The sequence below is a fragment of the Daphnia magna genome, linkage group LG3 (genome assembly GCF_020631705.1).
Source record: "Daphnia magna isolate NIES linkage group LG3, ASM2063170v1.1, whole genome shotgun sequence".
NCBI classification, from domain to species: Eukaryota; Metazoa; Arthropoda; class Branchiopoda; order Diplostraca; family Daphniidae; genus Daphnia; species Daphnia magna.
The window spans coordinates 2,349,276-2,371,927 of NC_059184.1; the positions used below are offsets into that span (position 1 = coordinate 2,349,276).

A 22,652-nucleotide genomic window follows, 5' to 3' on the forward strand; every position below is an offset into this window, starting at 1 on the left:
AAAACTATAAGACCAATAGAAAAATAAATCTGATTTTCGTGGTTTTCATTCAATTCTGAATCGAAATCATGTATTTTAAGCAAAATTTGATATTTGGCCAAAAATGAAAAAGTGGGAAGGGTATAGCCTTCCCACTTTTGTCAAAATCGGCCAAAAACGAGATCTCTTGAAATTCTCCAAAAATCACACGGCTTAATCGAAATTGAACGCTGATTTTAATTTATTGATTGGTTTTCTCATTAAACCAGCCGTTTAAAAAATCAACGAAAACAATGCTGTTAGCGCACCAACTTAATTAATGGTTTTTAACGTTTAAATCAAAAACTGTAAGACCAATAGAAAAATAAATCTGATTTTCGTGATTTTCATTCAATTTTGAATCGAAATCATGTATTTTAAGCAAAATTTGATATTTGGCCAAAAATGAAAAAGTGGGAAGGGTAGAGCCTTCCCACTTTTGTCAAAATCGGCCAAAAACGAGATCTCTTGAAATTCTCCAAAAATCACACGGCTTAATCGAAATTGAACGCTGATTTCAATTTATTGATTGGTTTTCTCATTAAACCAGCCGTTTTAAAAATCAACGAAAACAATGCTGTTAGCGCACCAACTTAATTTATGTTTTTTAACGTTTAAATCAAAAACTATAAGACCAATAGAAAAATAAATCTGATTTTCGTGATTTTCATTCAATTCTGAATCGAAATCATGTATTTTAAGCAAAATTTGATATTTGGCCAAAAATGAAAAAGTGGGAAGGGTATAGCCTTCCCACTTTTGTCAAAATCGGCCAAAAACGAGATCTCTTGAAATTCTCCAAAAATCACAAGGCATAATCGAAATTGAACGCTGATTTCAATTTATTGATTGGTTTTCTCATTAAACCAGCCGTTTTAAAAATCAACGAAAACAATGCTGTTAGCGCACCAACTTAATTTATGGTTTTTAACGTTTAAATCAAAAACTATAAGACCAATAGAAAAATAAATCTGATTTTCGTGATTTTCATTCAATTCTGAATCGAAATCATGTATTTTAAGCAAAATTTGATATTTGGCCAAAAATGAAAAAGTGGGAAGGGTATAGCCTTCCCACTTTTGTCAATATCGGCCAAAAACGAGATCTCTTGAAATTCTCCAAAAATCACACGGCATAATCGAAATTGAACGCTGATTTCAATTTATTGATTGGTTTTCTCATTAAACCAGCCGTTTTAAAAATTAACGAAAACAATGCTGTTAGCGCACCAACTTAATTTATGTTTTTTAACGTTTAAATCAAAAACTATAAGACCAATAGAAAAATAAATCTGATTTTCGTGATTTTCATTCAATTCTGAATCGAAATCATGTATTTTAAGCAAAATTTGATATTTGGCCAAAAATGAAAAAGTGGGAAGGGTATAGCCTTCCCACTTTTGTCAAAATCGGCCAAAAACGAGATCTCTTGAAATTCTCCAAAAATCACACGGCTTAATCGAAATTGAACGCTGATTTCAATTTATTGATTGGTTTTCTCATTAAACCAGCCGTTTTAAAAATCAACGAAAACAATGCTGTTAGCGCACCAACTTAATTTATGGTTTTTAACGTTTAAATCAAAAACTATAAGACCAATAGAAAAATAAATCTGATTTTCGTGATTTTCATTCAATTTTGAATCGAAATCATGTATTTTAAGCAAAATTTGATATTTGGCCAAAAAGTGGGAAGGGTAGAGCCTCCCCCCTTTTTTAAAATCGGCCAAAAACGAGATCTCTTGAAATTCTCCAAAAATCACACGGCTTAATCGAAATTGAACGCTGATTTCAATTTATTGATTGGTTTTCTCATTAAACCAGCCGTTTTAAAAATCAACGAAAACAATGCTGTTTGGGCCCCCCCCTAATTTTTTTTTTTTAACGTTTAAATCAAAAACTATAAGACCAATAGAAAAATAAATCTGATTTTCGTGATTTTCATTCAATTCTGAATCGAAATCATGTATTTTAAGCAAAATTTGATATTTGGCCAAAAATGAAAAAGTGGGAAGGGATGATAGCCTTCCCACTTTTGTCAAAATTGGCCAAAAACCAGCCGTTTTAAAAATTAACGAAAACAATGCTGATAGCCCACGAACTTTATTTATGGTTTTTTAACGTTTCATTTAGGTACAATCAGTTTCGTCTGTTTCTCACGAAAATTTGACGTCAGAAAGGTATTCTATGGTAAAAAAAAAAAACACTTTCAATAACAGGTGCAAGTTGCAAATTTCTTATCTAAACTATCTGTAAAATTAAAAAACTCGGAGTAATGGAAAGTGATGGTTCCAAGTGCTTCTACGCCGCTATTCCTGTTATTTCTAACAGTCAGAGGTTGCCACTAAACTGAGATGCGAGTCCCCCTAGGCAATGCCAAAGAAAAGTTTTTTCAAAATATTTATAGGTTTACGAAATATTCGATTCTTAGAGCTACGGGAACTTTCACTAGTGAATTTATTTACTGCTGCTTGACGTTCACCAGCACCATTTATGGAATGGTGGGCTTGCAATTGGGTACTGTTCGAAGCGTAACAAAAATTAGTTTTATCAATGAATCGGGATGACTGAAAAAAAGATAACATGACAATGAAAGTACTTGGCCCAGAACCACTGATTTGAATTTTGGAGAAGGGCCACTACATGCTCTGCTGACCTAGAAGGTGGACCTCCACCAACAGAATTAGGAAAGGAGCAAACGGTCAGGAAAAAGTCATTGAATGAAAGTATGTACATTAAAGAGCTTCCTCACAAATGTCGTTTGTGCTGGGTGGACAACAGGATTACGCCGACAATATTACGCCCATGATTACAGGCGATATAGAAACATTCCACATACTATTTTCCATCGCTTTAGCAATAATTTTTATCCTCTGTATTTTGATTTTCATCCTCTTTTTTTCTGATTTCTTTTTTTCTCTTTCATATAGTGTTTGTTTGTGTGGAAACATTCCACCATTGCGGTTACGTTTCACTCCAGAAATCTAGACAGCACTTGCAAAAACCGATTCCAGGCATCGCGGATCTCGGGGTGATTAAGCGCGGTCATTAGGCGATCTATTCAAATACCCCATCAATATTTGTGTGCTATTCAGTAGTAGACGACTATACGTACCAATGTCAATAGCCGGTTCCATAGAATCACGCGAGTATACGACATCAGAAGATGGCAACGGCTGCGTGGGTTCGATAGTCAACTTGGAGATTGAGCTAGATTCAAGAAGTGAAGACTGAAGCTGATTTTCGTCAGTAACTTCACTATCTCTTTTAAAACGGAATAAGGCTGAAGGATTCTGTGACGACAGGGTTGATGTCACTGTTTGGATCTCCGTCACAACTAGAGTTGAGCTGGAGTAAATGGTGGTTGGCAGTTTCCTGTTCCTAAACATCACCTATATTACAGTCCATGAAGCAGTAATAATTAATCCACTCGACAAATAAAAAAGCTTTTTTGATGGGTAGTTTTTCGTACATTGACAATGGTAGAGAAGAGCTGCGTGACCGTGGATACGGCAGTGGAAGTAATCACCGTTGTCGGACTTGTGGTAGTCGGATTTATATTGAAAAGACGATTGATATTCTCCATTAAAGGATTCTGGGTTGTTGTCATCATAGAAGATAATAGCACTCGAAGTAGCAGCCGGTTGAGCAGATCATTTTGTTGGCAATTGGTGGCATTGGCTGGTGGAGTAGAAAATCCTGATATAAAACCGTATCGAGGTTGGCTAAACGATTTAAAATAAACTAACCTTCCACTGCATTGCCATTGACATCAGCCAATGGTGAAGCTTAATGTTGACGCATCAAATGACATGAAAGACGAAACATACTTGTTAGTTAAAAATAGTTTGAAAAAAGCATTTTGGCAAAGAAAACTAACCTGTCATAGCGTTACTTCTGAATTCAGTCATCGGGTTACCTTCAAAAAATAGAAACATGCAAGTAAGTTTTAAAAGTTTCTAACTTACCTTCAAAAAATTGGCAAAAAAAGCAACTTACCTGTCACAATGTTGTCATCGACATCGATCGATGGTTTACCTTCGGTTACGAGGCTAGGATTTTCTTTGTCTTTAGGGATATCTTCTTCAATAAAGGTTTCCTTGTCAGTAAACCTTTCTTCGACTTTCGGTTTCACTTCGAAGGTTGGCTTTGGTCTGTCTTCGGCTTTAGGTTTAACAGTGAATCTTGGCTTGGACTCGACATTAGGTTTAGGTTCGACTCTAATAGGTTTAGCTTCCACCCTAGTTTCTCTAGGTTTAGCTACGAATCTTGGTTTAGCTTCTGAGTTAGGTTTAGCTTGGACATTAGGTTTGGGTTCGATTCTAATGTCTCTAGATTTAGAGGTAAATCTTGGCTTAGCTTCGCTATTGGGCTTAGCGTCAACTCTTCTACTACTTCTAGCCTCGGCGCCTCCTCTAGATCTAATTCTAGATGCCTCGCCGAAATTAGCATTGCCATTAAATGTGATCTCACCTCTGGAAACAGCTCTAGTCCTTTGCCGGTCAGATTGCGCCAAAACAATCACAAGTGACGAAACAACGATTAAGATGGCGGTTAGTTTCATAATGGTTGATGAATAGAAATAATCCGGTTAGTCGGCAAGGCAGTAAAACACACAGAGCACCTATTTCACTTTAAATGGACGCGACTGTTCGTGACCAAGCACGGAGAATGACAAACAATCAAATGACCGAGACGCACACAGATCTGCCAGCTAAATCCTATATAGTGAAAGTAGACTAAGCTAACGCCTATGGCTTCTTGGGACGAAGACCTCCTCGGTATGGAAAGTTCGGCATTTGCTTTACCCAAGGTTTTTTTGTTTTACTATTCTTTTGTCTGTTGCGGTATAACGAAAAAAAAAGGGCATCTCTGTTACCTCCCTTCACGCTGCCAAGGCCATACAATTCAAAACGCCAAGGCCGATCTTTCTACTATCGTGAGATCCCTAATCACATAGTCGTAACGATCGTGACCATATGCAAAAACTGCATCGTCGCAATAAGAGACCGAGATGCATAAATCAGAGAAGCAAGAGAGACAACATGGAAGTGATAGAGAATGACGGAAAAGCAAAAACAGAACGAAGACTCGCCTTCGCCTAGGGATCAAGTGATATATGCACAACCTTCTGAACTGTTAAGACGCACGTAACATTACCAAGAGAATGAGCGTTTTTTTTTGGTTTTTTTTTTTTAATAGATGTCCAAAGAATCACGCGTATTCCTTATTAGTTGCTGCTGAGCGCTGATTATACGCCCTAGCCGCAGGCAACTATGCAAACAAGTTATGAACTGATTGAGAGTAAAGAAGTCAGACACGGAAGAGAATACTTCACGGACATGAAATAAGGTCATACGTGATGTTGAATCTCTCTGCAATCTCCTTTTTCTGAATCAAGGCATATCAAACACACAAAAAAAACAATGTTTGAAAAATCGAAAGCGTTGGTTATCAGTAAAAACAATCAACAATCAGATATAGTCGAGTGGTGTGATAATTTAGAAATGACAATGGCTACTTCGTTACCGAATTATTCAAGAGATGGGTGTGTCTCGCTATCGAAGGTCACGAAACTTTATTTCCAGAGAAGACTCTTTGAAAACCAATAAGCTCCTTATTAAGCTTCCCGTGCGGTTGCTCTGGTTACTGAGACATAATAATAAGCATTGCTAAAAAAATGAAATGCGTTTCTTAACGAAAAAAACGTGCCTTCACATGGATTTTACCGTTACATTAACCTACATAAAAATTGGTCTTTTGAACTGTTTGCGTCGTTCTCATAAAAAAAAAAAATTACACGAGGGCATTCCCACGCTCAGACCGGATGAGCCAATTTCGTTCTGCGAAATTACATCTCCATGCGCCTAATAACTGTCGGAATTCCATCCACATGATAATTTCCCAACCGAGGATAGAACTGGCGAAAAAAAAAATCCGATCAAAGTGGGAGTAACGTAGTTTCAAGGAGCACAGGTTACATGAGGGGCGTAGACTTAGGGACATTCTCCGATTCCGTTTACGAGTAAACAACAATGACCGAAACACTGGTTCTGCTAGAATTTTCACCCAGAAAATTACAAAAAGAAATTAAATCACGATAAGCGGTGTAGGTCAAACGTTACATATCTTAAAGACATTGATTCTTTTGGCGGTATTTAGATGCGTAATTAAAATGCCATGCTGTAATAGAGTGTGTGTGTGTGTAGCAATATCCATGTAATTCGTTACAAGGTTGGGCTCGAACCTGATAAACCAAAGCTTAACAGATAATGGTTACACGTAGAGACTTGTTAACCCACCGTTATCGAAAAGAAGTAAAGTACGAACACGTTTCTAGATGCTGCAAATCCATACGTTGCTAATCGAAAATGGCTATCTATTATTTTGGATATGCGAGTATCATCAACATAAAAAAGAAAAACGATTAAAATCGAAAGCGTTGGTCAATTTCAACCTCATTCTATTCTTTTTTTTTTTTTTTTCGTTTAACCACAATTTAGCTGCATGGAAAAATGTTTACTAATGGGCGTCACAGTCTCACCAAATAATCGCTCAAATAATGGTTAGGTAGCCCATTATGACCAAATTTAATTTGAGAAGTGTCAATAGTTGCCAGTCATTGCTCTCAAACAACGAATATTGGAAACCAAAATTATTCTTTTCCATGCAACCGCAGTTTGAAAGCAAACTCCAACGCCACCCCAATTTCGGCAAGAGAATACCACGTCTACAACAACACTACACAATTGCCCCCCTCACATTTCTTCATTGTTTTGTCGACATTTTTGTAAACCTGTCTTGCGTCAAGCCTCACAAGAAAAACAAGATCCTTGCCTCTTTTTTTTTTTCGAGCGACGACAAGCGGGGAAAGTTTTCCTTTATATCGAAATCTAAATACAAATAATGTGGCCTGCTTTTTCCATGATGAAGCACTGGCCCAGCTATGAAATACTCTTGTTCCCCCACCATAAAGCCATATTAGACAAGAAATTTCAAAGGTTTTCTATTCATTTCTTTTCTTGATAATCAAAGCAGGAAATCGAGATGAAATCGAAAATCGTTGTAAGCTCGATTGATTTACGATTAAGGTCGATTGTTTGAAACAAAGGCTTACTTATGTACCCAATTCTGAGAACAGATCGTGCAATCACGTTTTATGGACTACAACTGGCTGTTAACAGGTCGCACCAACAAAGCAGGGAAGTCGCACAGTATTGTTCTAGGTAAATTAGATCAGGTGACTGCCATGAAAGTGGCAATAAATAACATCACCAGAGCAGCCATAAATAGCTGAAGCAAGGATTTTCTCATAATAAATGTGTCACAAATGTTTGGAAGCTCAGCTTAGCTCCTTGACAACCGAAAGCGTGTAGGTGACAACGTATAAAGCAATGTGCCCTTACCTGTAACGGACGTCACTTAAAATTCTTGTTGAAGGTCGAGAAAAGACAATATGACGTAACAGTGAGACATGCACGACATCGCATCGCCACAAGTGCAAAGACATCGATACTGAGCCGATTGCTCGATCCCCCACCTACAACAAACGTAAATCAAAATCATGATAAGAGACCATTCGTAACATATATCGCTGTACACAACAATAACAGGGCATTCTTTATTTGCCAAGAAAAAAAAAATTATGACTCACATTTTCTCACCATCCCACGACAGCATTTTCTTGAAAAGAAAAAGTAATTTGGTGGGAACTTCCCATTGGGAAGTAACGCTCGAGGCTCCCTATTCCCTAATTGTGAAGAAGTGCAGACATTTGCAAAACAGTTAAAATGAGTTTGCCAAAGGCTGATTTTTTTTTTACCTCACAGCGTTGCAACTTGTTTGCCCGGAAATTTCCATTCAAGAAAAATAGTAAATAAATCTCACGCCCTCGCGGGATCTGGCAACTTCTGGACAATTCGCGAAAGATACACAACTTACTAAACTCTGCCTCAACAATGGACGCCGATTTGATTCGACCTGGTTGAATCTCGTAATTAGTCATCGCCAGTTTCGTTGGAGAATTGGAATGTATGAAGTATGAATGATCTACAACAAATGTGGGGAAATTCTCATATGTTTGCTCAAGCTCTAACTGTGCCAGAATTCAAAGTGCTCGGACAATTTGACATAGAAAGAACATACTCTCGAGTGGAACGTATATCGTTGGCCATCACCGAATCGTAACGTCCAGATCACCGAACGGTGTAATGAGTCGACCGAAATGCTATTTTATGAATTCTAAACGATTTTACGGGCACCATTACAGTTCAATATACAAGCAAAGCCCTTGAAATTAAAACCAAAGTAAAAAACACAATCGACCGAGTAAGCATAACAAACATCATGGAAGTTTGCGGTATGTTAGCGACAACATGCCACGAAGTTTGCAGAACGCTATAATAGGCTACAACTTGAAACAAAGCATGTGATCCAATACGTGCAGTGTTAAATAAATGCAAAAGTACTACCGAATGGAAATTGAATGAATACATTTTTTTGTGTTGGCTTCACTCGAATTTCCATATTAACGAACAAAAAAAAATGTTTTGTTAAATTTGCATTTGCTTCTAAAGGTCGTGTGCAATCCTGAGAACGCGCGTTGGCGTTCTTGTGTCTCTCAAGGTTTAGGAAGCCGAACACCACAACCAAAATACGTGGAAGTTGATAAAATATTTTTCTTACCTGGAGCTGGAGTCCACCGACGACATTGTCGATCACTAAAAATCTTATCTCTTGTTAAGCTGGATCTTGGAAACGAAGCCACGTGTATCCCGAAATAAAGGTTTGAGACAACGTCATTCTGACCCGGGTGGTCTCATTTCTCTGCCTTTACAATTCGGCAGTTCAATCGCATTTTTGTTTCCCTCGTCTTCTACTTTTTTTTCCCCCCAGAATTGCTGGAAAAAACTTGTATGGACAAAGCGTGAAGGCCGTTATGGAAAGGAAAGCCACAAAGGAGAGGCCAAGAAAATGAAGAGAAAAGCGAAGATCTATTGCAGTTACAGCCTCTTTGTAATATCTGACGGCAATTATTTTTTACCTCGTCCTTCTTCTTTTCCTTAATAATCTTTTGTCGTTCCTTTTCCAATTTCTTTTGGGCTATTATTTGGTTCGTGCTCGTAAAAAATGGATAATGGCTATGACTGTCGACGATGAAACGGCCATGGAGGCTAAGCGCACTCCTCTGTTTCCCTCTCAAAGGAAGGAAGTGACGAGTTGATTGAACCGTCCCTATCTTCAATAGCCATGTCGTTTCTGAGGAAAAAAAGGCTTCTTAAGATTAGCTCATAAGGCACACTTGCTACCGAGAAGTGTATTGATCGGTAGCACTTGTCAATAATGGAACAGAACAACGCCGGATACGTCTCTTAATTCTGTGCAGGTTGACGCAGCACCAAGTTCTGTATGTCAAATTTTGTAATTATTATTTCCTTTTTTAGATTCAAATATATTTTTTTGTTTTTTTTTTGCATGGTCAAATGCTTACATTGTAACCCATATTGGCTAATATTTGTGACCGAGTTACGGCAATGTGTCCCGCCGGGCGTGGTTCCATCACCTGACGATCAATTCCAGTTACACTGAAACCCATGAGAAATAAAATATTTCGTGCTAAAAATCAAGTTTTTCCTTTCCATTTCAGCTTTTTTTTTTTTTCTCTTTTCCCAGAAACTACATATTTTTGGTGTGATTCGCTGTTTTAAATAAGCGTCTTGGTGTCAGATTTAAAAGTATAAGTTTCGTTGAAGGTCAACCCGTTCTTGTTCGTTAAAAATTACATTAAAAAAGGAAAGTACAGTATATGTACGTGGCCTAGTCTATATTCTCGTGCTCCGTTGACTTTTGGTTAAACACGATCATGATCGATTAACCGCTTAAACTGACGCTCTTGGGTGTACGGTGTTTAAAGGCTAAAAGCCGGGACCGCGTTGTTACACGCTAGTATATTACGAGAACGAGCCATTTCAAGAGGGCGTACTCACTATTTTAGAAACTGATCGATGAAAACCAAGAAGCGCATATATAGCTTGGGAAAAGAGCGTGCCGGGTAGTTGGTGGCATACATTTTGCGAGGAGAAGTTTCGATGCAAATGCCCGGATGAATCTGTTGGCAACGGATCAAAATGGAATGACTCTAGGATTGACAAGGCCATTAAGTTCATCGAAGGTGGCTGTGTGGAGAAAGTGGGGTCCGACTGTAGTCTGTCGGCTTCACGAGCCATCACTAAGCCATGTCTTCCGAATTCCAGCCAGTCAAGCATTTGGCTGAAACGAGGCAATCAAGCTGTACCAAATCGACGGAAAGAAACGCTCGACTGATGATCCAGGCCTGCTAAAATGTGTAATTGCACTTCAAGAGTTTGTTTGAATACAGAAAAAAAAAGATTTGTTGGCTATCGTTATGAAGATTCTAGTAAACCCTGACAGCAATAACCTCACGCAGGGGAATGACCGTTAGCCCAGATGCAAAAAAGAAATTGATAAAAGAAACAAGGAGCGTTGCCCGATATGTAACTATTACTAAGCTGATGGCATAGTGTTTCTCTTTTTCTGGCCTTCATCTTCCTTTCAAAAGCTCTTACTATCGTAGCTAGTCCCTAGCTGACAACCGATTCATACATGTATAATGCAAAAGCAAGCAAACCGGCTCCCATTCAATCCCTCCCGCTTTTTCGCTCTCCTCTCTTGCTACTTTTGCCCATACCCTAGTCATCTGAAATGTATCTAGTGAGTCATCGGTCACGACTGCAATGTTTCAATGAACTTACTCTACTCGGTCTTTCATTCGAAATTCTAATTTTTAAAAATTAGTTGAAACAACACGAAATGTAAGCAATTGGAAGAAACAAGACAATTAGCAACAAGAAAAGAAAAAAGAACGAATTCTTTGAATGGTAACGAGACATAACCTTCAGAACGTTACACTCTAGATTTAGGATTCTAGGTTTGCAGCACGACCTCGCATCGTTTTAGAAAGGAAATCTATATCTGTACTTACATACGATATTTACTGTGTATATCTATGTCGATTCCCCCCTCTCTCTCTCTCTTTTTCCAAACAGTTTCAGCGTTTGCTAAGCTCCCTTTGTTTAACTGCAGATGGGCTAGCACAACACGCGGTAAAAAGACTTGCGCAAAACGGAAACGGAATTCGCGGTACGAAAGACGCATTGATATAATTTCCATCGTATTGTGTTTCTTTGTCTTTTTCCTCGGTGTCTGTTGGCAGAGAAAAATAAAAGCGGGGACGTTCCAGGAGCGGCAAAGGAGCGTACAGATAAGTAGAGGAGGGAAAGGAGGACAGAAAAGCAGACGAAGAAGAAAGGCGACAACACGCTACGAGGAGTTGCTGACTATGGCACACAATTGCCATCGGATACTCATCGTATTGTTCACGCCAGCTGAATTGGGCAGCAGAAAATGTGAGGCCAGCAAAGTCCGATCCATTCTCCGTGTGCCGGCACACCCTTGCCATTCACCACTTATCTCGCCTTTCCCTCCTGCCTCAATTGTCCATATAACTACCCTTTTAGAGTCTCGCTTTTTTTTATAGCACTGAAAGGTGAATAGCGTACAAGCCAAGGATGCATTGAGGGTACGGAAAGTTTCACTGGTAATATTATGGCCGTATAGTAACTGTTGTGTCCGTAGCAGCGAATACTATACACACTAGCGCGTATAGTGTCCTATTATGAGATGTGGAGATCCAAGGCAACGACGTCCGTATTATATGCGATAAGGGTGTTGTTTGTTTTTTTTGTTTTCTTTTTTCTTGCTATATTTTATTGGTATTATACGACTCTTTTGGCGGTAGACTCTTGCTGCTACTGCCGTCGTCATCGCCGGAACTCGGCACGACACAACAAAGCTAGAGACGCTTTGCAACGAGGAACAAAATCAATACTGAGAACTAAGCGAATCATGCACGGCGTGCCACTACCGTTCTTGCACGCGCTATACAAATGTCAGATTCAGTTGGGCTCTTGTACGAGAACAAAAAATTAAAAATTAAATCGTGTAAAAATAGAAATTAATCGAAATGTCAAACAAGTAGAACTCAAAAGCTTTGTCAATCATGAAAAAGCGTTCGAGAAGGCAAACGAAGAGGAAAATGTGAAACTAAACAAAAGACGAACGGAGATTTTTTTTTTTTTTTCACAGCCCTTTTCATATTTTCAGAACATCGATAACATTTTGTCCTCAGCTGAGGTCAGCAGTCTACAACTGACTTTCTCTGTAACAGGATAAATTAATTGACATTGACATACAGTATGTTTTAAATTGTCAATTTCCGAGTTCCACCTTTGTATACATTTCAGTATCATGCAAAGACAGAAGACTAAAAGTAAGATACTGTCATATCAAAAAGAAGAAGCTCAAAATTGTCATAACTGCACATAGGGAAATATGTACACGTATAGGCACACTGAATAAGAGGGACGAACGAGAGACTTTTTATCCCGACATGTATCAAAAGAGACGAGAGAAATGTACTGCGTCAGCACGGGACAAGGGAATCTATTTTTTAAAAAATGTGGGGACACGACGGAGAGCTACATAAGTAGACGGAAAAAGACAAGATGTAAAGGCTATTCAATAAGGAACCAGAGGATCAATTAACTTTTTGTTGTTGAAAAAAAAGTAGAAAATTGAAACCCAAGCGGATAAACTTCTAGAAATCTAGAATATGGTGAATGTACGGAGAGAGAAAAAGAAAAACAGCGGAACGAGAAAAATTGCGGCTAAGTGAATGAGAGCCGACAGCGTATATACGAATCGATAAAGAGAGAATGAGAGAGCAGTGGGAAGACGAATGGCTTGCTTCTTCTGCGGATTTGATAGGATAAAGGAGTGGGAAGGGGGGGTCCGCTATTGCGATTCAGAAAGAGTCTGCAAACCGCATATCACGCACAACATTTTTCTCACTCGTAACCTTCATTTTCTCTTCGTCATGATGTTCTGAATTCTGATCACCTTTGTGGGGTTGTGAAAAATATATATGTATATATAAAATCAATTATTCCTCGTAACTTTGTAACAAACATGCGAGCGGCCATTTAGCTGTGCGCCGACACTGAAACGCCAAGTGTTAGACGATCCATTCCTGAAGCGTGTCGATATTCGTTCCCTTGTACCGTTTCCCCGTCGCTGTTGTCCTGTTGGCTGGCGTATTGGATTTGGTCTGCGTGTGCCAAACGAAAATCTGTTGTGTTTTGACACGCGCGCGCGCCACGCGAATATCAACATTATAATTAATCAACCAAATTCAAATGGGAGGTACTACTCTTTCATTAATTAAGTGTATACGCACTTGAGTGCACCGATTGGCTTTCGGTTCGATATCCGCCGGTGAGACATCGAGTTTCTTCAAGAAGCCATCCTCTTCGTGACCGGGAACGTAAGGCATGTACACATCGGATTTCTATCCATTCCACCCCGAAAAGAAAAAAGGAAGGAAAAAACAAAATAAAACAAAACAAGATTGAATAAATGGTCAATACGCGTGATGTATAGCCATTAGGTTATTAGCGTTGAGATGGCTAGAGGATTCAATGGTACCTCTAGAATGAGCTGCACGCTGACGGCGAATCCAGCCATATCGACGGGAAACTTTCGATTGGCCATCCATCCGTCAAAAAAATCGACGACGACGCCTTTGTCGTTAACGACGGGCGAACTCAAGCCAACTTTGGTCACTAGACCCACCGGCCACATTGACACTTTCTTGGTGAACCGCATCTGTGAGCCGCACAATTGCGGGAAATGACCGACAACGGAACCCAAGACAAAATATTAGACAAGATTCGTCATTTCCTTTTGGTTACTCGTGATGTTCATCATTCCCCTCGATAACCAAAAATAAATACATGAATAAAATAAGGCGATGGCTAATGCAACAACTACGACGTGCCGGTAATATTGAAGGGTTCATACCTCTTCGAAGAGTCGGATGTCGTACGTGTTATCGTCGTCCGCAAAGTAAACCACGCCCGATTTGCAATTGCTGCGCACCCAGTCGAGCGCCGCATTCCGGTTGGCGACCCCTCGAGGTTTGAGCTTCGATTTTTTATATTTTTCAGGCATTTGAGCTGAAATTGCAAAATGAGAAGCAGTGCTAGGACACGGTAGACCAGCAAGATGATGTTTGCGCTTTTTTTGCACGTGCGTCACGCCCAATATTTTCCATATCAATTTGGATAATCTCTAAGGATAAGCGTGTACGGCGAGCACCAAATGTTTGCTAAAGATGTGGCAAAGCGTATGCCTTTCTATGTACACTTGCATGCTTTTTCGCTTGTTAAAGGGCAAGCGGAGGATCAAATAACCTTAAAACACCCTCATACAGTGTCCCTGTTGCGTCCATTTCAACAGAATTATCGATTTTAAAAAGAGAACAAAGTCCGATATCGCGCATCTTTGGCTTTTACACGCAATTTGCCAGCAATTGACTTTCACGATGCTGTTAATAAATTTGAAGTCAATCCTACCTTTGAGATGCGTGTGTGGTATTCCATAACGCTTAAGAAGGGAAGCTATGGCCGGTGACAGGGCACTGTTGTCTTCGACCACAATCCAGTGGACGGCCGGCACGTTGAGGAGTGTCTGAGCCAGTCGTGTCAAATCGGGAATTTGTTCGGGCCTCCTGTAAGTCGGTGTAACTAGGTAGATGACGGGTAAATCTAGAAGCCACAAGACAATGAATATTTTTGTCAGCCGTCACACGCACGTGTTAAATTAACGTCCAACATACCGGTGGCATTGCCATGTTTCCAACAGCTGGAGCACGGGTTGCTGATGGTGGCCGCTTTTCCGAGCCTCTGAACGACGTAATCAGCAATCTGTTTAGCAATTTCGTTGCTGATATCTTTGACGCGCGTTTCCGTCAGATCTGATCCCGCCACTCCGATCTGGTTGACCATATTGTCGATGGCAGTGATGACTCCCGAATTCGAGATGGTGTCGTGAAAATTATTGCTGTCACCCGAGCCGCTTGATGGGAGGTTCATTAACATTCGCGAGCTAAAGGAAGCCGGATCGGCGACACGGCCAGACTGGCCGACTTCCAATCGGTTGATGATGACTAGGTAAATGAGGAAGCTGACGAAGAGGAGGCCAGCCGTCAGTTTTGACAGCGGCGCTCGTGGACTTACCATCTTCACCCTCTGTCTCTATGATTCTATTAAACGATTAAAGATGGAAAATGACACATTTTAGAAATACGAAAAGCCATTCAGCTCTTAAGACATTCGAATTTGTTGTTCTAGCTTATATCAGTGGGGGGAAATATCAGAATGACATAAAAATATTACACGCTATGGTTTTAATTGTCACTAATCTGTGTAATCTCACAAACACATTCTTATCTCGGTTACCTTTAGGAAAATTGTACTTGACTCTAGCAAAAACAACAGATATGACAAAAGGGAATTAAATTTTTTAGCCGCTGTGCCTGCCACTATTTCATACGAATTTTCACCGCGTTACGTGTTGATTCAATAGTGTTTGATCAATGAACGCCGTGACCTTTCGCTTCCCTCTAGAAATCCAGACGAAAGAATATGTCCAGCCCCTCTGAAAGTTTAACGCGACTCGTTCGTGTTAGCTATCAATCCCCCTACAACGAAGCTATTGATCGGGAATTTTTACTGTACTACACTATCATGAACGCACAACACTCCCGAAGGCGCTCACCGTAAAAAAATAAACCACTATCGTCACGGACTGCTTAAACACCACAAGAAAGTCAAAAAGAAGCGGAAAAAAGCGGAAGTCGGTGGGAAATGAAATGAATTTTGGACTAGTTAGGGGAGAGCGGGGAGCTGGTAATGTGCAAAACTTGTACTTTCCAACACGACGAGTCAGGAGATAACTGATGTCCAAGCGCCTAGATCGACGGGTAGGGTCTTTTCTTATCAGACTGAGTCAGGTGTAAAGTTCGTCCCCCCTGAACACAATCCATGTTGATTTTTTCTTTTCTTTTCTTTTCTTTTTTTTTTTTTTTTCTTTTTCTTTTTTCTGTCTATCCATTAGTGGTTTGACAGTGTATTTATTTAATAAATATTTTTTTCTGTTTGTTTTTGTCGCCTATTCAATATGTTCGTTTTTGGATGTCAATCTTGATTACATGCGTTGCAAAGTGGCTAGACCTTGATCCAGTTTAAGACTCTTCTTCGCTTGGAGTACATGCGGTTAATTGGCATTGATTTTTGTCACACGAACCGTAACACGAAACTATACGGCCCATTTCACGTAGTGACGTCAAACAGACGGTGAGTAAAGACCATTCTTGTGTCATTGGGAAGGGGGAAAAAAAAAGCGATTCTTGCCACGGCAAGTTCAGGTATTTCAGTTACTTAAGTCATGTTACGTGAATTGCAGACAAAACACGAAGAAAAACCCAATCATGTGAGGCTTACACCATCGTAGAAAACAACAACGTACTTTCTCTTCAACTTTTTTCGAAATTCAGATGGTACGGTTCAAAGGCTGGACCTAAACGCCGGTGTTTCTACATTACGATCACGTTACGAATAATACGAGAATTGCCTATGATAGATGAGCTAACGAATAAAGAATCACAGTCACAGACTACTGCGGACGAACGTAAAACGAGATGTTACCCGTGTATTGGGTCAAACGTGATGTCAACATGAGTCGCTTCCCAATTTCTTATCTTGGTGTTTTCGCCATAAAGGATGCAAACATCGGAGCCACGGATCGTTGCAATCAAATTCTCAGAAAATGAGCAATAAGTTACGGAAAAGAGGCTGTCCGGGCAGAAGCCCAATGACGTCGACTGGAATTCTTTCGATTGCGAAGTAACTAGACGTATCATATGTTGTTTACAAAGCGGTTACGAGTAGAACCCATCAGTTTGTCTGACACGCAATTCGCATCCCCAAAAATAGCACACGGGATTTGTCATCCAACGCACTGAAGGGCATCCCTCGTGAATTTTATTATGAACATGTTCTTTTTCTCCTATTAATATTTTATCGTCCCCTTTCTCCGTTTTGTTCAAGTCCCATTCTTTATCTTTAACGAGTCATGAACTTTTGCGTATAGCCAACAGGTGACCAATGAAGGTCAGCAAGAGAGAAAAAAAAAATGTCACGCGGAGCGTGAGAAAACGTACAGGCCGACATGAATACATACAACGTCAAAAGTAATTGCGAACTCTACGCCCTACGTCCCTGGCCTCTCGTGAGAATATCGATCTCTGACGACTGGCCCTAATAGGCCAGCCAATTCCCATCGAATGGTCATGTGCGTGAACAGCTCCAAGATTGTCTATAGGTGCAATATGACTTGTTCCGCACCCAATTGCTTGGAAGAAGGTCATTGAAGATTGAATAGAGCAGCAATCACAACTCCTGACATATTTCTGGGCGCGTCCGCTCTGACGGCAAAAACTGATCTATTCAATCTACGAAAAAAAAAAAAAAGACGGATAACGTAGAATGAGTAGGAGATATTTAAAAAAAAAAGGGGGAAACAAAAGAGCTCGAAGGGAATCGTGTGAAAGGATATGCTAGAATGCTCTTTTGGTCAGAACAAGAAAAAAAAAAAACAAAGAGAAAGAGAAACTGCAAAAAGGCCGATTAAATAATGGGCACGCCACGACCTCGTTGCGCGAGAATGGGAGCAAAGCCTATCAAGGCTTTGCGATCTGCAAAAATCGGATAGCGTTTCGCAGTGCAGTACCAGTCATGGAACTCACTTTAAAGAGACAAGAGAGAAGAAAACATTTAATTTGGAATGTTATCGGCCTCAAAATAAAAAGAGGAATAAGAAGAAGCCAGAAATGCGCGGCGACCGGCCACGCACGACAGGCAAATCATTCTTTTTTAAATGGCCAGCGGGAATGAATTACTACCCGTGACAGCAAAGCTGTGTGCAACCGAGTGCGACTGGAAATAAAAAATGTTTGTTGATCATGTCAGAGTTGATGTTAATTGCTGGCAAATCTGCGCAAGCCAGCACTTCCGCGATATCAAACTGCCCACCGAATATAGGCCCATAAATAAATTGGGATGCACTCATGCGCGAAAAGATTGAGGAACCAGCACGAGAGTATTAGAGCCTTTTGAACTATGCTGAATGGACAAGGGAATGAACACCACGTCCATTTGTCATATTGCTTTCTACAACACGTTGACCTCAAAAACAAGAGAATCGAAAGAGATATGGTCAAGATACAGAGACGCCCAAAACTGACGATTAAAAGCAGACGGAAGTCGCCAAATAATTAGCCGTAAAAGCTGCTTATTACATAACATAGGGAAATGAAGAAACGTAATGCCCTATGTCGCAATTGCTCCAGCAGTTACAGCACGACGTATAAATAATAACTGGCTCCCGCGCTGATCTCAGTCCTATTGCCTCAACTTCTCTTTCTCTCTGCCACTTTCATTTCTTAGATTTTCTATGGTCGCTTTCTATCTCGCTCATTTTAATTGGCTTCTCTGGTAGATCCTCGTACGTATATACTCAACTCTATGACTTGATTGCTGGTGGAAACTGAATCAACTCGGCTGTTTGTTGCTTGCTTCCATACAAAAGAGGCACCCAACGATAGGCAAGATGGAAAAGACACAACAGAAATCAAGAACTTTCGCAGTCGGCTACGATTGGCGAACAGAAAGCGACCGAGAAAAAGAAAGAAACGAAGGAAAAAGACAAAGAATTTGGGAGTAAGGCGGTGATGACGATTGCATCAAGTCACCAATTCCGGTAGGGCAAACGCGCACGCCACAGCATTTTCTCATTTTCCTTTCGGCTGCGGACGGGTAAAGGAAGATATCCTCTTTTTACAAACTAATCAGTAATCACCCTATTGCACATAGCTTGCGCGTAAAGGCTCGAACAAGACAAGAAACGTGACGCAAATACCTAATTTTTTTCAGCGGGGTTAGTGCACTAGGTTTTCTTTAAATCCCCAAATGTCGACGTTAACTGGCAGTAGACCTTCAATAAAAATAGCCAAATAACTACTATAAAATCCAGACGACTTTCATGGACAACCACTTGGATGATTGAGCATTTGCTTTCAAAGCATTTGGGGACGTATTCCGATAAAACCCAACTTCCTGTTGTTCTCTGAACTCGTTTTGATTGACACAGCCGCCCTCTTCTTTTTTTTTTTTTTGTGTTTTGTTTCATTTTCTACAAGAAAACTATACGCCCCACGGAAAAACGATTGACCGTAACGACGGCTAAGCGAGCCAGTGGGAGTCTACGCTTCAATTTCGAAATGTGTTTCAAGCCTACAGATGAGATCCATCGGGCAGAGAGAATCTGTGCTATCGGAAATGGAAGAAACAGCTGTTTTGACTGACGTTTGAATGGTGGCAGGCAGCCACGCAGGCAGCCACGCAGGCAGCCACGCAGGCCGCACAGCGTACAGGCCGTCCTATAAAAATAATGTTTGTATGGTGAAACGGAAAAGACGGAGGCGGCAGAACGGAGTGAAACGAAAACAGAGAAGAGGGGCAAAGTGTTTTTCATCTGTTCTCTTTTGTTCTTCTTTCAAGTTTTGAGCACCAGCAAATGAGGCAACTCGTATTCGGAACGCGAACGGGTCGCGCAGCATCAGCTGATACTTTTTCAAGCCTTAACTGAAATACGGACTCTCCGATTGCTTTGTTGCATTGTTTTCTTTTCATCACTTGCTTCGTTTTCTTTGTCCAGTTTCCCCGCATCACCCTAATATCGATTCCAGATGGAAGGAAGTATCTTCTTTGCATTTCGATTCGACGGTTTTTCTTCTGCCACATTCCCATCGACCCTCCCTGTCCCAAACGTCAACATGGGGAGCCTCGCGAATGAGTTGTCTGATGAGCAGGAAATGTAAATATCTCCAGCCAAATGTCGGCCCCCCACCCTCTTGAAGATAATAACACGCTGACGAAGGAGGGGGGGGGGGAAATGTAAACAGAACAATATGGCACAGCTATACAGGTTTGTTTAACAGTGAGAGAGTCGGCTTCTTCACTATATAGCGCCCGACAGTACCCCAGAGGCCTAAGGATTCAATGCACACGTCCACTTGCATTTGGTTTGGCTTTCGATGCTCGCTAGCCCCCCCACCACCCCCCGTATATATCGCAACTCCCCCTTTTTCTCTTGCTATCAAGATTGGTTGCCCCTAGCCTGTAACTCGGTCCGCGTGTTGTCACGACGTCAGTCCATCGACCGGGAAAGCCGGTTAGTGGCTAAAGGAAATGCCAAGTAAATCACAAACATTTTTAAATTGCGGAGAGTAACAAAAAAAAAAGGGGGGGAGCTTATCTTTTTGTAGTCTGGCCTAGCAACTTCACATTCCGCCATCAAATCTCAATCCTAGCAAAAAAATCTATTTCGCGTTGGAAAAATGGAGCTCTGCACAATCAAAACTATCGCATCGCACTGACATGTAACCAAGTAGATGTCGTATCACATGAAATAGCGAAAAAAAATTATAATAATAAAATAGGTACCTGGCTATTTGATGACATTGGTTACGATGGCGGAGGCATCGGGAATCACGACGACACGATAGCGTAGGTCGACCGCGTCGATCCAAATAATCTTTTCGCTTCAAGTAATGGAAAACCAGCAACAGAAGAAACGACGAGTCGGCGTAACAAATCTATTTTTATAGATCCTTGCACATGCGGCGTCTACTGTTCACGAATGCTACGCGGTATCGTCGTCTGCCAGCTGCCCTTTTTTTTTGTGGTCCTTTTTTCTGAGTTGAACGTGTGACGAAAGCGTCTTGATCTTAACGGAATGACTTCTTTCCACTATTGAGAAAGTGGGACGGAAAAAGAAAAATTTATGAAAGACCGGAAGTCAAGATTGCAAGAGCAAGACAAGGGCGCACTGCACTAATACCACATCAGTTTTACAGCAGCAGCACCAAACCAAAACCGAACCGAATCGTCGATGAGCGCGGTCACTACTGGCGTGATGTCGAGCAGTATTTCTGAATGAACCCGAGCTCAAACGTGGAAAGGGCTAGGACGTCAAAGTGTATCAGAACGTAACGGAGTACATGCGTCGACGGGAGAGAACGAGGGGCGGTGGTCTATATATACAAAAAAAAATAATACGTGGATGACTCGTAGCTTCAATCCAAGCCGACTGACGACCCCGGTAGGCGAGCTGGCCCGTTTGTACTTTTTTTTTTTTTGCTTTTCTTTTTTAAACTATTCTCGCTGCTCTTTATTTATTTTCGGGCTCGCTTCCATGTCTGCTCCGTTTCCCTTTTCCCTTTGCTTAGATGAAGGGGAGGGCTGCGCGTGAGTGACGATTTTAGTGTAGACCGACAGGCGTAGAAGCTGCGCGGAAAAGGTCCGCACTGCACTATACTGCGCGCCGCAGTGAATCCTGTGCGTCGTCATACGAGACGGCGGCATCTGCCAGCGCAAAATAAACACTACCACCTCAGTATAAACAAAAGAAAAGAGCAGGCCGAAGACAAAACAAAAAAGTTAATAATAAACTATCAAATCAAATGGACCGTCTCTTTCCATTGAATTACTTTGATTTTTTCCCCCCCTCTATGTCAAGTTACGCTTTTATTGATGATTCTTCCAAAGTCATTACAAGAAATTGGCGCTTCTATCGCCTCCGCCCAAGCCATTGCTCCATCTAAGCAATGCCTTAAAGGCCAATCCCTTCTTTTCTTGATTTCACTTCTTTTATTTTCCCTCGGCGTTTGTTTCTGTTTCTGAATTCCATTTGGCAGACGATTCCGCTTGCTTGCGCATCAGCTCTTCGCATCCCCCTGGCGGATCGTTCATCCGCCGATGCTCACGTGGCTCCCAACTTCCGTACGAGATATCTGTTTGCAGTTGCCTGCGCTTAACAATATCCAGCGGGCGCAGCAGACAAGAAGAACGAGAGCGATATGGTAAAGAGACAGGCGAATGTTCACTTAACAGTGCAGGAATGCCGACACGAGAGTGCGCGCGTGCTCGACGGGATAAAAGAAACGGAGAGGCGGAGGGATCGAGTAAACATGTTATTCGCCCTCATGAATACTGTTCTTTGTTTTTATAAACTTTTTCGAAAGGGCATATTGGAAATGTCAAAAACTACACGATCTATCCTTTACGGATATCATTATCGTTGATCTTAAACTGCTGCCAATTATTCATTTAAAACATTCGAGCATTGAATGACGTTCTGACATTGCGCACTCAATAACCTCCTATAGTTCAATGGTTTCGCACACGACACTTTGGCTTCATTTTGCATGGTAGTTTACCTTTGTCCTATTGGCTTCGTCGTCTGAAAACCGAGACAGGCAAAATTTGAAATGATGCAAACTGAGAAATGAGTAGCGCGACAACCGGAGCACTGAAACGTGATTTCAATTTGGCCATGTGACGAAAAGTCATGTTGAAGCCTTAAAAACATTTAACTAAACGGAAAAGAAATCCCTTGATGGGGGGAGGGTAGTGGTATGCTGTAAAGAGAGAAACAAGCAAATTGAGTTTTTGGATGTTTCAAAAGTTGCGCTTTGTTTTTTCATTGGCCAGCCAACGAGGCGCAGAGTGCCCATGATCCAAACTCGAATCACGTGATTTTTGAATTTTCCTTTTGGGGTTTAAAAAAAAAAAAAGAGAGAGAGAGAGGGGGGAAT

At 40.9% G+C, this 22,652-nt stretch overlaps 2 protein-coding genes across 7 annotated transcripts; both read right to left on the reverse strand.

Annotated features, from left to right (window-relative positions):
• Positions 1-2,103: 2,103 nt before the first annotated feature.
• LOC116918914 lies at positions 2,104-6,378 on the reverse strand. The gene is made up of 6 exons (XM_032924714.2): positions 4,016-6,378; positions 3,897-3,935; positions 3,766-3,804; positions 3,489-3,697; positions 3,132-3,408; positions 2,104-3,073 (listed from the first exon to the last, which is right to left on the reverse strand). Exons 1-6 carry the CDS (start codon positions 4,578-4,580, stop codon positions 2,988-2,990), a joined length of 1,215 nt encoding a protein of 404 aa, XP_032780605.2. The 5' UTR covers positions 4,581-6,378; the 3' UTR covers positions 2,104-2,987.
• A 5,912-nt stretch (positions 6,379-12,290) lies between these two features.
• Positions 12,291-21,112, reverse strand: LOC116918915 (galactosylgalactosylxylosylprotein 3-beta-glucuronosyltransferase P). Of its 6 annotated transcripts, XM_045171333.1 has the most exons (8): positions 20,500-21,060; positions 14,772-15,197; positions 14,509-14,700; positions 13,955-14,109; positions 13,580-13,759; positions 13,332-13,442; positions 13,064-13,223; positions 12,291-12,994 (listed from the first exon to the last, which is right to left on the reverse strand). In XM_045171333.1, the coding sequence occupies exons 2-7, from the start codon at positions 15,172-15,174 to the stop codon at positions 13,110-13,112; spliced, it is 1,155 nt and encodes a 384-aa protein (XP_045027268.1). In that variant the 5' UTR covers positions 15,175-15,197; positions 20,500-21,060; the 3' UTR covers positions 12,291-12,994; positions 13,064-13,109. The 6 variants fall into 6 exon arrangements, with proteins under 6 accessions (XP_045027268.1, XP_045027266.1, XP_045027271.1 ...); XM_045171331.1 differs by having other exon boundaries at positions 12,291-13,223; positions 20,500-21,112; XM_045171336.1 differs by lacking the exon at positions 20,500-21,060 and adding an exon at positions 18,914-19,041 and having other exon boundaries at positions 12,291-13,223.
• Between the last annotated feature and the right edge of the window lie 1,540 nt (positions 21,113-22,652).

Excerpts from the sequence above, each read along its gene's own strand:
- LOC116918915 (XM_045171331.1), bottom strand. The coding sequence starts at position 15,174 with ATGGTAAGTCCACGAGCGCCGCTGTCAAAACTGACGGCTGGCCTCCTC. Across the intron at positions 14,110-14,508 it reads ACCACACACGCATCTCAAAG|CTCAAATGCCTGAAAAATAT; the intron begins GTAGGATTGACT and ends TTGCAATTTCAG. Across the intron at positions 13,443-13,579 it reads GCGTGCAGCTCATTCTAGAG|AAATCCGATGTGTACATGCC; the intron begins GTACCATTGAAT and ends TGGAATGGATAG.
- LOC116918914 (XM_032924714.2), bottom strand. The coding sequence starts at position 4,580 with ATGAAACTAACCGCCATCTTAATCGTTGTTTCGTCACTTGTGATTGTT. Across the intron at positions 3,805-3,896 it reads CAGAAGTAACGCTATGACAG|CTTCACCATTGGCTGATGTC; the intron begins GTTAGTTTTCTT and ends GTCAACATTAAG. Across the intron at positions 3,074-3,131 it reads GGAACCGGCTATTGACATTG|ATCGCCTAATGACCGCGCTT; the intron begins GTACGTATAGTC and ends GTATTTGAATAG.